The 11,748-nt window shown below is 51.3% G+C and overlaps 2 protein-coding genes across 2 annotated transcripts; one reads left to right on the top strand and one right to left on the bottom strand.

Moving 5' to 3' along the window:
- Nucleotides 1-2,795: 2,795 nt before the first annotated feature.
- Nucleotides 2,796-3,695, bottom strand: PPP1R3D (protein phosphatase 1 regulatory subunit 3D; the record flags this gene model as incomplete). Its single annotated transcript, XM_081097524.1, has 1 exon — nucleotides 2,796-3,695. The coding sequence occupies one exon, from the start codon at nucleotides 3,693-3,695 to the stop codon at nucleotides 2,796-2,798; it is 900 nt and encodes a 299-aa protein (XP_080953650.1).
- Nucleotides 3,696-9,282: 5,587 nt separating this feature from the next.
- FAM217B (family with sequence similarity 217 member B) lies at nucleotides 9,283-10,446 on the top strand (the record flags this gene model as incomplete). Its single annotated transcript, XM_081097844.1, has 1 exon — nucleotides 9,283-10,446. The coding sequence occupies exon 1, from the start codon at nucleotides 9,298-9,300 to the stop codon at nucleotides 10,444-10,446; it is 1,149 nt and encodes a 382-aa protein (XP_080953970.1). The 5' UTR covers nucleotides 9,283-9,297.
- Nucleotides 10,447-11,748: the final 1,302 nt, after the last annotated feature.

Raw genomic sequence — 11,748 nt, 5'->3', positions numbered from 1 at the left:
TTAAATGAAATCAAATACAGCACCGAGCACTGTGGGCAAGCAAATAAGAGAGGACACAATGAATATTAGTTTCGGTCCCCTGTGTGCAAGGCACAATCCAGGAGGAGCCAGACACACAAAAGTACAATACTGTCTCATCCCCTGCAACCCCCTAGAGCAGTGGTTCTCAACCTTGACTGCACATTAGAGTCACCTGGGAATCTTTTTAAAATCCTGATTTCTGGGCCTCATCCTCCAGAAATTCTGTTTCTTTGTTACTAATGTTGTGGCCCCACCCCATAACAAAGAAACAGAATTTCCAGAGGATGAGGCTCAGAAATCAGGATTTTAAAAATTCCCAGGTGATTCTAATGTGCAGCCAAGGTTGAGAACCACTGCCCTAGAGCTTTCTTCATATGTGACTTGGCACAAAAGATTGTATTTCAGTTTCTCAAAGACATGCACAACTGTGCTACAGGAACTGAGGTACTAGCATACAATTTAAAAAAAAAATGTTTTTTGCAAGGCACTAATTTGACTATTTAGGTAAAAATAAGACGTAACCATGAAATTATTTAAACAATCAAGAAGTTTCTAACATGTTTCTGTAATGAGACTACAAGAAAAACACATTCCAGCTAACAATTTGTGCACATACAATTTAATTTCACGTCTGGGTGAGATAGCTTCAAATGATAGACATTAAAATATATTTGGGGAGACAACCCACTACAAAATGTTAACATTTAAGCAATATAACTGTGTTTTAGGGTCTGAAAGTTCTCGTTAAACTCAACTTTATCAACTAGGCAAGTATATTTAAGTTTTTTAAAGGCACATTGAGGTTCTTTTAATACTGAAGATATAATATTTACTTTATACTCCATGACTAGAACCTTTTGGCAAGTAACTTTTACATGGATTATAAGATTCTCTACATGCTTTTATACATTTGGCAGCTCTAACCTTCGTACATGAATACTCTGGATAATTTCTTGCAATCTGGGTTGGGACCAAGGACATAGCAGCCAGGGCCCTTACAGGAGTGCTGACCTAATTGGACAGTTTGTTAAACAACAGGAAATGCAACCAGGATTCTCTCTCTCTTGCAAGTTAATGAAGTGAAAAATGCTAATAGCCAAAGCTTGTTCAACTTAATCACAATATTTTAAATCAAAATTCAGTGTTCTTAAATCAGAAAGTACTCCCTCTAGATCAGAAAGCCTTTTTCTTCTTGGAATTTTAAAAACACAAAAGTTGCCATTGTAAAAAACTGGTTAAAAGGCAAAACTCGCCCTTTATATACTGATTTAACAAATGTCAACAAGCATTAAAAAAATTCAGAGTTAATTCATTGGTGACAGCTGTCACAATTTACCTCAGAGGTTTCAACTGTGTCATAATTAAACTCCACAAGTTGGAGGCCTTGTCTACCCTGGCTGGGTTTTCACACTTCAGAGCTAGCACCTGTTGTCAGAAAACCATCACTCAGCACCAAAAGACATCACCAGCCCCTTGCTGGGAGTTTCACTAATAAGTCATTGTCCCCTCTGCAGGGGACAATGGCCTTGACTTCTTAGTTGGAGATATTTAAAAAAAAAAAAAAGAAAGAAGAAGAGAATTTAACATTTTAAAACTGGGAAACAAGTCCCAACAATGTTAGAAACTCTCTGATCTGAAGGCACAAAGAATTAAGTTGGCAGGTAGCTGATAAAACCAGGTACATATAATTTAAAATAAAACCTGGGCATATATAAATACAATTTAAAACAATTAAAAAGTATAAATATTTGTGAATTATTTTTCCTCCAGTGCTCTGGCTATTGCTGAATAAACTTCCTAATTCCACTTGGCATCCTCACTTCTGAAAGATGACTGCTGGAATCGTCTGATGCTTAAAAAGACAGAGTCATCTTGATCATCAAAAAGGTAATTGAAAAGGGCGTTGTGCCTGAAATTTTTAATAACTTAAGGCAGAGTTTCTTATCCTGTTTAGGTAGTTTCAAGCCTAAACAGAATTAATTGCCTGATAACATGTGGATATGTAATTATCAAATAGGTGCAAGTGAAGTGCGAGATGTGAGAAGAGACACTGAGGCTGTTTTGCTAACATTTTAAGCTTTTCCTCGTTCTCAGCTGTGATGTAGGAGACACAGCTTCACCAGGGCAGCCTGGATTCCCAGGAATGGTTGTGATGACTGATGGGGCATACACTGCTTGCCTATTAATAGTTTTCCACGGTGAGAAGTCCACAAACATTGGCAAGCTGGGGTTTTCCTTGTCCCAGGGCAGGAATGCCTCAAGGAACCATGATGGGGGTCACACTGGGGCACAAATACACAAACTGGTTTCTCTTTTAGCTTATTAAATCCAGAATGCTCCCGGGAAGGCAACCACTAGGGATCAAAGGTCCCAGCATCACAATAATAAATAACACCTATGTTTACAGAGACCCAATCAGGACACATGCAAAAGCAATCAGGCCTTCCTAGCGGGAGGATGCAGGCCTTTCCCAGAAACCCAGTCAGAACCCTTTCAGAGAGCCCAGCACTCCTGCACCTACCCACCCAGCACGTCCCCAGCATGGTACACACTAGGCCTCTGGCCACCGGAGGCTACATTTTACAGCTGGCACAGACGTTTCAAGTAGATGGCAGGATGGCCACTGCCAGGGGTCCTTGCAGCAGGACGTGAGGTCAGATTTAGGTGTGGGGACGGAGTGCAGGGAAGAGCAGCTGCCTCTTCTGTGAGCGCCCAGCTAAGAAGTGACCGCAGGTTGGCTTGGGAGCAGGAGCGCCAGGTCCCTGGCCCGAGGCTCAGATGAAGTGGATCCAGCTCTCCTCGCACTCCCCTCGGGGCATGTGCAGCTCGTGGTTGCGGCAGGTGAGGCTGTAGTCTCGACCATCGTTGTTGTCCCAGTACTCAGCGCCGGCCACGCGGTAGCGCACTGCGAAGTGCACGCGGGAGCCTCGCGCCAGCAGGAAGGGTGGCACTGGGAAGCCAAAGGCGAAGACGTCCTCAGTGCCCTCAGAACCCGCGGGGCCCCGCCACCTGGCCACAGCCTCGTGGGTGCTGCGCCAGTCGGAAAAGGTGTAGCGCACCGCCACCTGCTTCTCGAAGGCCACGTTGCGCACGCGCACGGTGCCGCTGATGCCCAGGTCCGAGCAGGTGACCCGCTCCAGGCACACGACCTGCCGCCCCAGGCGCTCACCGAAGTCGGCTGCCTCGATGGGCGGCAGGAAGTCAGGCACCAGACACTGCAGGGTGAACTCCAGGTCCTGGCGGCTGCAGCACAGGTCCGAGTTGATGGCGAGCCGCGACAGCACGTGCAGGGGCACCGAGGGGTCGTCGCCCGCGTTGAACACCTTGACCTGCGTCAGCTCCAGGCCCAGTGCGTCGGCGAAGCGCACACGGTGCTGCCGGCTGCAGTCCGGCCGGCACGCCGCGCCAGGGCCGCCCGTGGCCTTCTGGCGGCGCTCGGGAGAGCTGGGCAGCGAGTGCGCCCGCCGCACGATGATGGGTCGCAGGCTGGGGTCGCAGCCTGATGGTGCGGATGGCGGCGGCGGCGCGCGACCCAAGCTCCGGTGGGGTCGGCAAGGCCGCTCCTCCGGGGTCGCCCTGCTCTCCAGGTCCGAGAGGCAGCTAAGGCTCCGCGGGGCGGACTTCCGGGACCCCAAGGCGCGGGGCAGGACCGCGGGGCCCGAGCTTCTGGACATGGCCCAGCAGGCCCCCCGGCGATGGGGGTACAATCGGAGGGGCAGCCTCCCGACCCCGCCTCCAATACCTCGCGGCGTCCCCAGCCGTGCTCAGAAGTCCCCAGTGTCCGCTGGAACTGCAGCCCGAGGGAACCCTGGACCCGCTGCGCCTCCCCTCTGCCGCCTCGCCCCTCGAGTCCTCTCCCAGGTCTTCCGTTAGTTGCAGCGAAAACAGGGCTTGTTTCCCAAGAGACGAATGCTGTCTCCGGGGCAAGCTTTTCGGGGCCACCGGGGAGCGCATGCACCGGGGCTCTGCCTCCTGGAAGGTTCTTACCAGTAGAGGAAGGCTGCGTGGGTGGAGCGGCCCCGCCCACCTTCCCGGTCCGCGACTTGACTTACATGGCTGCAACTGGTCTGGGCGCAACCTCCCTGCGAGCCAGCGCCCCGCCCCGCCCCTCGTGACGCCGCCCTCGCGCGGGCTCCCGCGGGCCAGAGCGCCGCCGGGGAGCCGCCGAGCTGCGCGCCGCCGCGCCGCCCCCGGCCCGCCCCTGCCGCGGTGCACAGCAGAACGGCTTCCCGGCTAGGGCGCTGGGAAGGAAGGCTGGCGGCCTCGTCACGTATCCTCGGCGATCGAGAAACAGGTCTGATCAATTTCTGTCCGCGTCTGCCAGGCCCGCGCGCCTATAGATCATAGATCCGTGTCTGCACAAACGGAAGACAAGGAAAACGCATGCTGTGGGTCCTTGGATTTATGGGTTACTGGTGGCAGGGAGGGAGGGGTTGCAAAAACTGGCCTTTCCAGGAGCTGGCCCCCAAGCTCATTTCAAGCCTCTAGGCTGGCCAGCTCTTTGTACTTATGCCCTGCTGCCTGGACCCTCGGCTGGACCAAGGGAGCCTCGCTGCACAGATAAGCGTCTGGTCCACACGTCACCCACAATGCTTTGCCACCCAGGACCGCCAGCCAATTCCTGGGGGGCGGGGCGGTGCTGCTGCTGTTCCTCTCTAGGTGCCAAGCCCCTAGCAGTGGTTCTCAACCTTCCTAATGCCGCGACCCTTTAATACAGTTCCTCATGCTGTGGTGACCCCCAACCATAAAATTATTTTCATTGCTACTTCATAACTAATTTTGCTACTGTTCTGAATCGTAATGTAAATATCTGATATGCAGGATGTATTTTTGTTACAAATTGAACATAATTAAAGCATAGTGATTAATCACAAAAGCAATAGGTAATTATACATGTGTTTTCCGATGGTCTTAGGTGACCCCTGTGAAAGGGTCGTTCGACCCCAAAGGGGTCGCGACCCACAGGTTGAGAACCGCTGCCCTAGAGGAAGTTGTGGGAACAAGAGTTAATACCCTGTGATACAGCTATCCTTATTGGGAAGCGTTTTTGCAGCCAAAATCTTGGACTTTTAGCTTTGTTCTGAGGCAAGCCTGCACCAACCTGAGCTTGTTTTCCGCATCCTCAGGGCCTTCGGGTATGTGTCTCCTTAACTTTGTGCAAAAAAACACAGAAGCCTGGAGCAGCTTGGGGCCAGGAATTCTAGAGGGTTCCTTATTACTGTCCAGAGCAGAAAGAACACCAAACTAATGAAAGAGGGTTGGTAAAGAACATCCTGTATATCTAAAATCAAGCCTGTGGATTTTGGCATACCTCATTAATTGTGAGAGCCCAGATGGGATTTTTATTACCATCACATGTAAACTGACCAAAAAGGCATATATGCTTATTGTGAAAAGTAATACAGCGAAGTCCCAGGAAGACAATGAAGACCTATAACCCACCTCCTTCCAGGCAGGCGGCTGTTATTAAAGAGGGCATTCACTTTCAACCAGGGCACTGTTAGGCCACTCAAAACAAGAGGCAGTAGCAGCACTGTGTGGTCTGAGTCAACAGAATTGCACAAAGAGATAAGACGATATGATATTGTGTTAATATATTGATAATCTTTTAATGGGTTGATGTGATAGTGGGATTTGAAAGGGAGCTTCCCCAATAGAGTTAAGCTCCATGGGAGGTGAGACATTGCCACAATCCTGTCATTTTCTAGGCACTTCTGTAATTATTTGTGAATGAACGAATGATTGGATATGGGAGCTTTGGAGTGACACCTGACCTTGGCCTCACAGATGTCCTCAGTATGTTATTTCCAAAGAGATGGTGTGTGTGTGTGTGAGTCCATTCGCAGCATTTATAGCAGTGTGATCTCGTACCCAATATCCACTGTGAAAATAAAGTAGAAAAAATTAAACTGTAAACATAAGGCAATCTCTCCCACCAATATTTTAATACTATACAAAGTTTTAAAAACAAGCTAGTGAGAACCAGCCCAACTCTGGATACAGGACCATGTACAATACATACTCATGGACTGTGCTGGCTTTGGCAACAACATCCCCAAACGGACTGATGCAGAGAGGCTTAGCATGGACCCTGGGCAAGGATCATATGCAAATTTTGAAATTTGTGAAGAGTTCCATATTTTTAGAAACAAACTTGTTGATACAGAGAATTGATGGTTGCCAGATGGGAAGGGAGTGGGGGGGGGGGGATGGGTGAAAGGGGGAAGAAATTAAGAAGTACAAGCTGCAAGTTATAAAATTAGGCCCTTATGTACAGCATCGGGAATATAGTCAACAATATCCTAATGACCATGTCTGGTGTCAGATGGGTACTGGACTTACTGGGCTGATCACTTGATAAGTTATATAAATGTCTAATCACTATGTCGTATGCCTGACACTAATACAATATGTATGTCAACTATAATTGAAAAATGAATTTAAAAAGTACTTATTGACTGATTTCTGTTGCTTATAGTTCCAGTGGTAAGGAGTCTTTTCAAAATATAAGAGGAATAAAGAAGCTACCTCCCCACCTTTCACCGTCCTCTAACAGACTGCACAAGAATATTTCAAGCACAACAGAGAAGGTGATGCCCGATGGAGGATCATACTTAGATCTATTCTGGTTTCTGCCTGTTTCTTGTGTGTTCATGGGATTCATCACCGCATGTCTGGTTTTTTAGGCATCGCGTCCAGCCCTAGATGATGACCAGCCCTGTGATTTTTTCAAGAAAGGGAGTAGGGTGAGTGAATCTCATCAGAAGAGCAGGTAAACGGTTTTCCTATAACTGCTGTATCTTGTAAAATTGCGCTATCTCGATCCTCCAGATGGACTGTGTGTGGTTGGGGAAAGAAAATAATATGTCTGTGGATAAGAAACATGCACCTGTATTTTTATCTAGCAGAAATGAGTGAGCGAGTGGCTTTAAACATGACTAGTTGCATGTCCACCACCCATTTTGTTTTTTGCCCCTTCTGACATATGGTGCTGAGAAGTATTATTCTTAGTGAAATGCTATGTCCTTGGTAAGTAAATTGAAAAGAAAATATTGCCAATGCGGATATGGGGTCCTGCCTCAGAATGAATTACCCCAGGAAGAATTGGGTGCTCTTCTAGCCAAGCACACTGTGTTCAGAAGTTCCCTCTATCCACCACACACCAGACAGCACTAACACTAACCAGTTTTCCATTCTTATTGTGTCTTAAGACACCATGCAACTCTGTCCTTTTAAATACAGAGTTCCTGTTTCCTATTCAAAATGCTAATGAGCTTTTGATTGAAGGTATAGGTTGTATATGCTACACTTCTTCATATTAAGACTAGGGGCCCAGTGCACAGATCCGTGCACCTTGAAAGGACCTGTGGGCCGCGAGGCTGCGGTAGGCATAGGGGTGGGTCTCGACCCATCCTTAGCGCCTTTGCCTGGACCCTCCCGCTGTGGACTCTGGTCAGCTGTCTACCAACAGCCCTGCTGCTGCTCTCATGCGCTGACGGCATCAGCCCCGCTGGCACCCGCTGAAGGTGTGAAGCGATTGGAGCCGGCACCGTCAGCAGGTGTGAGCGGCAGCTGCTGCCCTGATCGCATGGGGAGGTGGAGAAGCCCTGAGGGACGATTAGGGCCAGCAGCTGCCACTCACACCCACTGACGGTGCCAAGCAATCAGGACTGGCTCTGGGCACTGGCAGTGGGTACAAGTAGCAGCTCTGGCGTTGGCTGTGGGTGCGAGCAGGGCCAGCACTGGCAGTGGGTGCAAGAGGCGGCTGCCGGCCCCTATCTCCCCTCAGGAGCAGGGGGAGATGGAGAAGCCCTGAGGGGCAATTGGGTCCAGCAGCTGCTGCTTGCACCTGCTGACGGCGCTGAACAGTCAGGGCTGGTGCTGGGCGCTGGCAGTGGGTGCGAGCAGCAGCCACGGCACTGGCAGCAGGTGTGAGCAGGACCGGTGCTGGCAGCAGGTGCAAGTGTCAGGTGGGACCACAGCGCACGGGAGCAAAGAATTTTCAGTAACCACCAGAGCCTCTCCCCAATGACAGTGACTGGTGCCCTGCCTTGGTCTGGCGCCCCCACTCACCTGCTCTATCATCCTGCCATGGCCAACGCCCACCATGTTCCAGCACATGCCCCCTGGTGGTCAGCGCACATCATAGTGAACAGTTGTTTGTTTGTTCGGTTGTTCTGCCATTGGGTCTATTTGCATATTAGCCTTTTATTATATACGACTAAAGGCCCAGCACACGAAATTTGTGCACTCGGGAGGGTCCCTCAGCCTGGCCTGCATCCCCTCACAATCTGGGACCCCTCAGGGCAATGGTTCTCAACCTTCTGGCCCTTTAAGTACAGTTCCTCATGTTGTGACCCAATCATAAAATTATTTTCGTTGCTACTTCATAACTGTAACGTTGCTACTGTTATGAATCGTAATGTAAATATCTGATATGCAGGATGGTCTTAGGCGACCCCTGTGAAAGGGTTGTTTGACCGCCAAAGGGGTTGCGACCCACAGGTTGAAAACCACTGCCTCAGGTGATGTCTGAATGCCAGTCTAGGCCTGATGTGGGATTGGGCCTAAACTGGCAGTTGGACATCCCTCTCGAAATCCAGGACCACTGGCTCCTAACTGCTGGCCTGCCTGCCTGCCTGATTGCCCCTAACCACTTGCCTGCCTGCCTGATCACCTCTAACCGCATCTGCCTCGGCCCCTGCTGCCACAGCTTTGTCCGGAAGGACATCCGGAATGACACCCAGAAGGTCGTTTGGCTGTCCGATCTAATTAGCATATTACACTTTTATTATTATAGATTTTAGTTGGCTCAGGATCCCCACCAGCTAGTAAGTTCTATAAAACATGCCTTTTACATCTTGTTTACACTTCATTTAACACAGGCATATAAGAGGAAGCCGCGGATTTCCTCCTGAATGTTATTAAACACTGCTCATCGCTAACAGAACAGGTTGAGAGTTCTCCAACAGACTCTTTCCAAACCAGCGGTTTTCAAAGTATACACAGTGGCCTAGGATAATAACCTGAGCTCTTAAGAAATGCTGGTAAATGATATAAAGTAGAATCTGTGCAGGCATGTCTGGCACCTGTGTTGGTTGTATGGCGTTTCCAGAACCAGTTCTGGGTTGTCTCTAGACCTGCTTGCTCCGGGAGCTGCGAGGCCTGCCTTTGGCCCCTAGCCCTGGCCAGGTGGTTCTGTGGGCGAGGGGCAGCAGACAGTGTCTGTCCCGGGTACTGGGTACTAAGAAGCGCAGTTTTGTTTCTCACAGCAGCATGGATGCCGGCCGGTCTTGGAATAAAGTGCCACGTTGGAAGGACGCTTCAGGGAAAAGGCAGAGCGAGTCCGGAGGCCTTCCTGTTCCTTCCAGGCCAAAGGGCAGCCTCCTCCGCGTCTCCCCTCCGGCTGGGGAGGAGCTTGGAGGAAGCATTTTCCCAGAAGGTAAAGCCAAAAGGAGTCCGCTGGGGCCCGGATGTCCGGGGGCCTCGGGGAACAAGCTGCTGCTGGACTTCCAGTCCCTGAGGCTCATGAAAGAGGACTCCGAGGAGGACAGCGCCAGCGACCTCTCCGACTCGGAGCGCGCCCCCTGCCCCCCGTCCCCGCGCACACCCCCAGACCTGCGTCTGCGAGCCGAGGAGATCGACCCGGTCTGCTTCGACCTTGACCTTCAACCAGGTCAGGGCCACGCCAGACCCGGATACTGCTACCCCGACTTCCTCCCGCCGCCTTGTAGCTCCTGGGACTTGCGGGACATGGCTCTGCTCGCCAACACGGAGCCCAGGCCGGCCCCCGCGCCACGAGCAGGAGGGCTTCTGGGGAAGTACGTGGACCGGCTGGTGCAGCTCGAGTGGCTGCAAATCCTGACTGTCCAGGGCGAGAGAGCAAAGGCGGCGGCCAAAGCCCGGCCGCCCCCCGCGCCTGGGACCTTGCCGGGGCCCGCGGGGCCTCTGAAGAGCCCGGGGAGAAGCAAGGCTCCGGCCAGCGCTGGGTCCAGGCCCCACCAGGACAGCGCCCCCAAGTCGGGCCCTTCGCGGAAGAAAGGCGCTCCCCGCGAAGGCCACCCGCCCCACTGCTGGTTGGAGACGTCCGCTAAGCCCCTGGATGGGCTCAGCACCAGCAGGCTGTGCTCTCAGAAGCATGTCCAGGGCGCGTGGGCCGAGGAGAAGGGCCGCAGGAGCCCTCGGCCGCGCCGGGACCTGGCCGGCAGCGACAGCAGCCGCAGGATGGAGAGCAGCAGTAACCTCCGCGGCCCGGCGCCCCCCGGGAACCTGGACGCAGCAGACCCCCCCAAGACCTCCAGAACGCAAGCACATGCAAATCCGAGGAAAAAGGGAAACGCAGATAACTGTGGTCAGTCCTCCGTAGCCAGTGAGAAAAAACTCAGAACGAATGGAGGAAAGCAGTACCCACGTAAATTCAAATAACATCCGAAATGGTGAGCTGTGAAGACCAGCAGAACCCTAAATATGAGGCCCCCGATAGTGACAAGATTCGAATGTCAAGAAGCGTTATGATTACTGCCACTTTGGGGCTGCCTGGCTCTTCAGTCCCCACACCAGGTATTTTCAACAAAAGGATGCTGGGAAGTCTTTCTTCATGTTGACAGTCTTAAGAAATGACAGCCATTGGGTAATAATTAACCAAGGTCTGTACCAGGTAAAGGAACAGAGTGACAACTCCCCGGGCAAGAGTTAACTGAGCCGGTGGGCGGCTGTGGAGAACAGAACTTGGAGGGTGAGCTCCACTTTCCCTTCACGAGAACAGCGCCCACAGTTTCACAGTGCCGGTCACCTGCGTCCAAGACAGCCGGTGCCGGATGCCAGTGTCCGAGGCGGTCAGGACTCTCTCTTTTGTCCCCATCATGAGCCCTCCAAGCAGAAGCTGTCCTATTCAGCCCTAGAAGTTCTGGCTCCTTGTCAAACTGGGGAGCATGGATTTTGAGCAAAATCATTTATCACAAAGCCACCTGCTACACAGAGACCACAGAATCTAGTGTTTTCATACATTTTCCTGGATGTTGGTTAAAAAGAAGCAGCATCTTAGATTTGTGTTCTCTAAGCTGAGGGTGGGAAGTCAGTGGGTGAGCGTGACGTGCTGTCAGGAGGGCCAGCATGGAATACGTGGCCCCCAGCCCTGAAGAGGAGCCACCGTATAGAGTTTGTGGACGAAGGGCCTCTGAGCTAGAAACACATGGAACCACTTGGAATGGAACAGCTATTACATTCCTGATTTGGGACCCAGAGCCTGCTGTCGGAGGTCAGAATAATGATCTTTTTAGTTTACAAGAGCAGGAGTTCAGAATCTGGCTCGGGGGGGCAGAGTGGGCCGTGGATGGGGATGAAGGTGCTGCATGTCTTCCTGGCAGACTTGCTAGGCCCCGCGGCTGCGGACTCCGGAGGCTTCCTGCTGCACTGCAGTTACGCCACATCTAAGTGTCCCTGGGGCTGTGCCGTGAGATTCTGTGGGAATAGCTCTGAAACCTTTGTTTGACTACTTTTTGCTGTACAGTATGTTTTTAAATTTATCTTATTTTTATTGTTGACACTATTACAGCTGTCCCCATTCCCCTCATCCTTTGCCTACTTCCACCCTGCCCCAGCCCCCACTTCCCTCTGGCCATCACTGCACTGTTGTCTGTGTCTGAGTTATGCATATACGTTCTTTGGCTAATCCCTTCACCGTCTTTTATCCAGTCCCTCTTCCTCCTCCCCCCGGCAACAGCTGTC

This window comes from Myotis nattereri (genome assembly GCF_964212035.1).
Source record: "Myotis nattereri genome assembly, chromosome: 8".
Lineage (NCBI taxonomy): Eukaryota > Metazoa > Chordata > Mammalia > Chiroptera > Vespertilionidae > Myotis > Myotis nattereri.
This window is presented reverse-complemented; position numbering and strand designations above follow the sequence as displayed.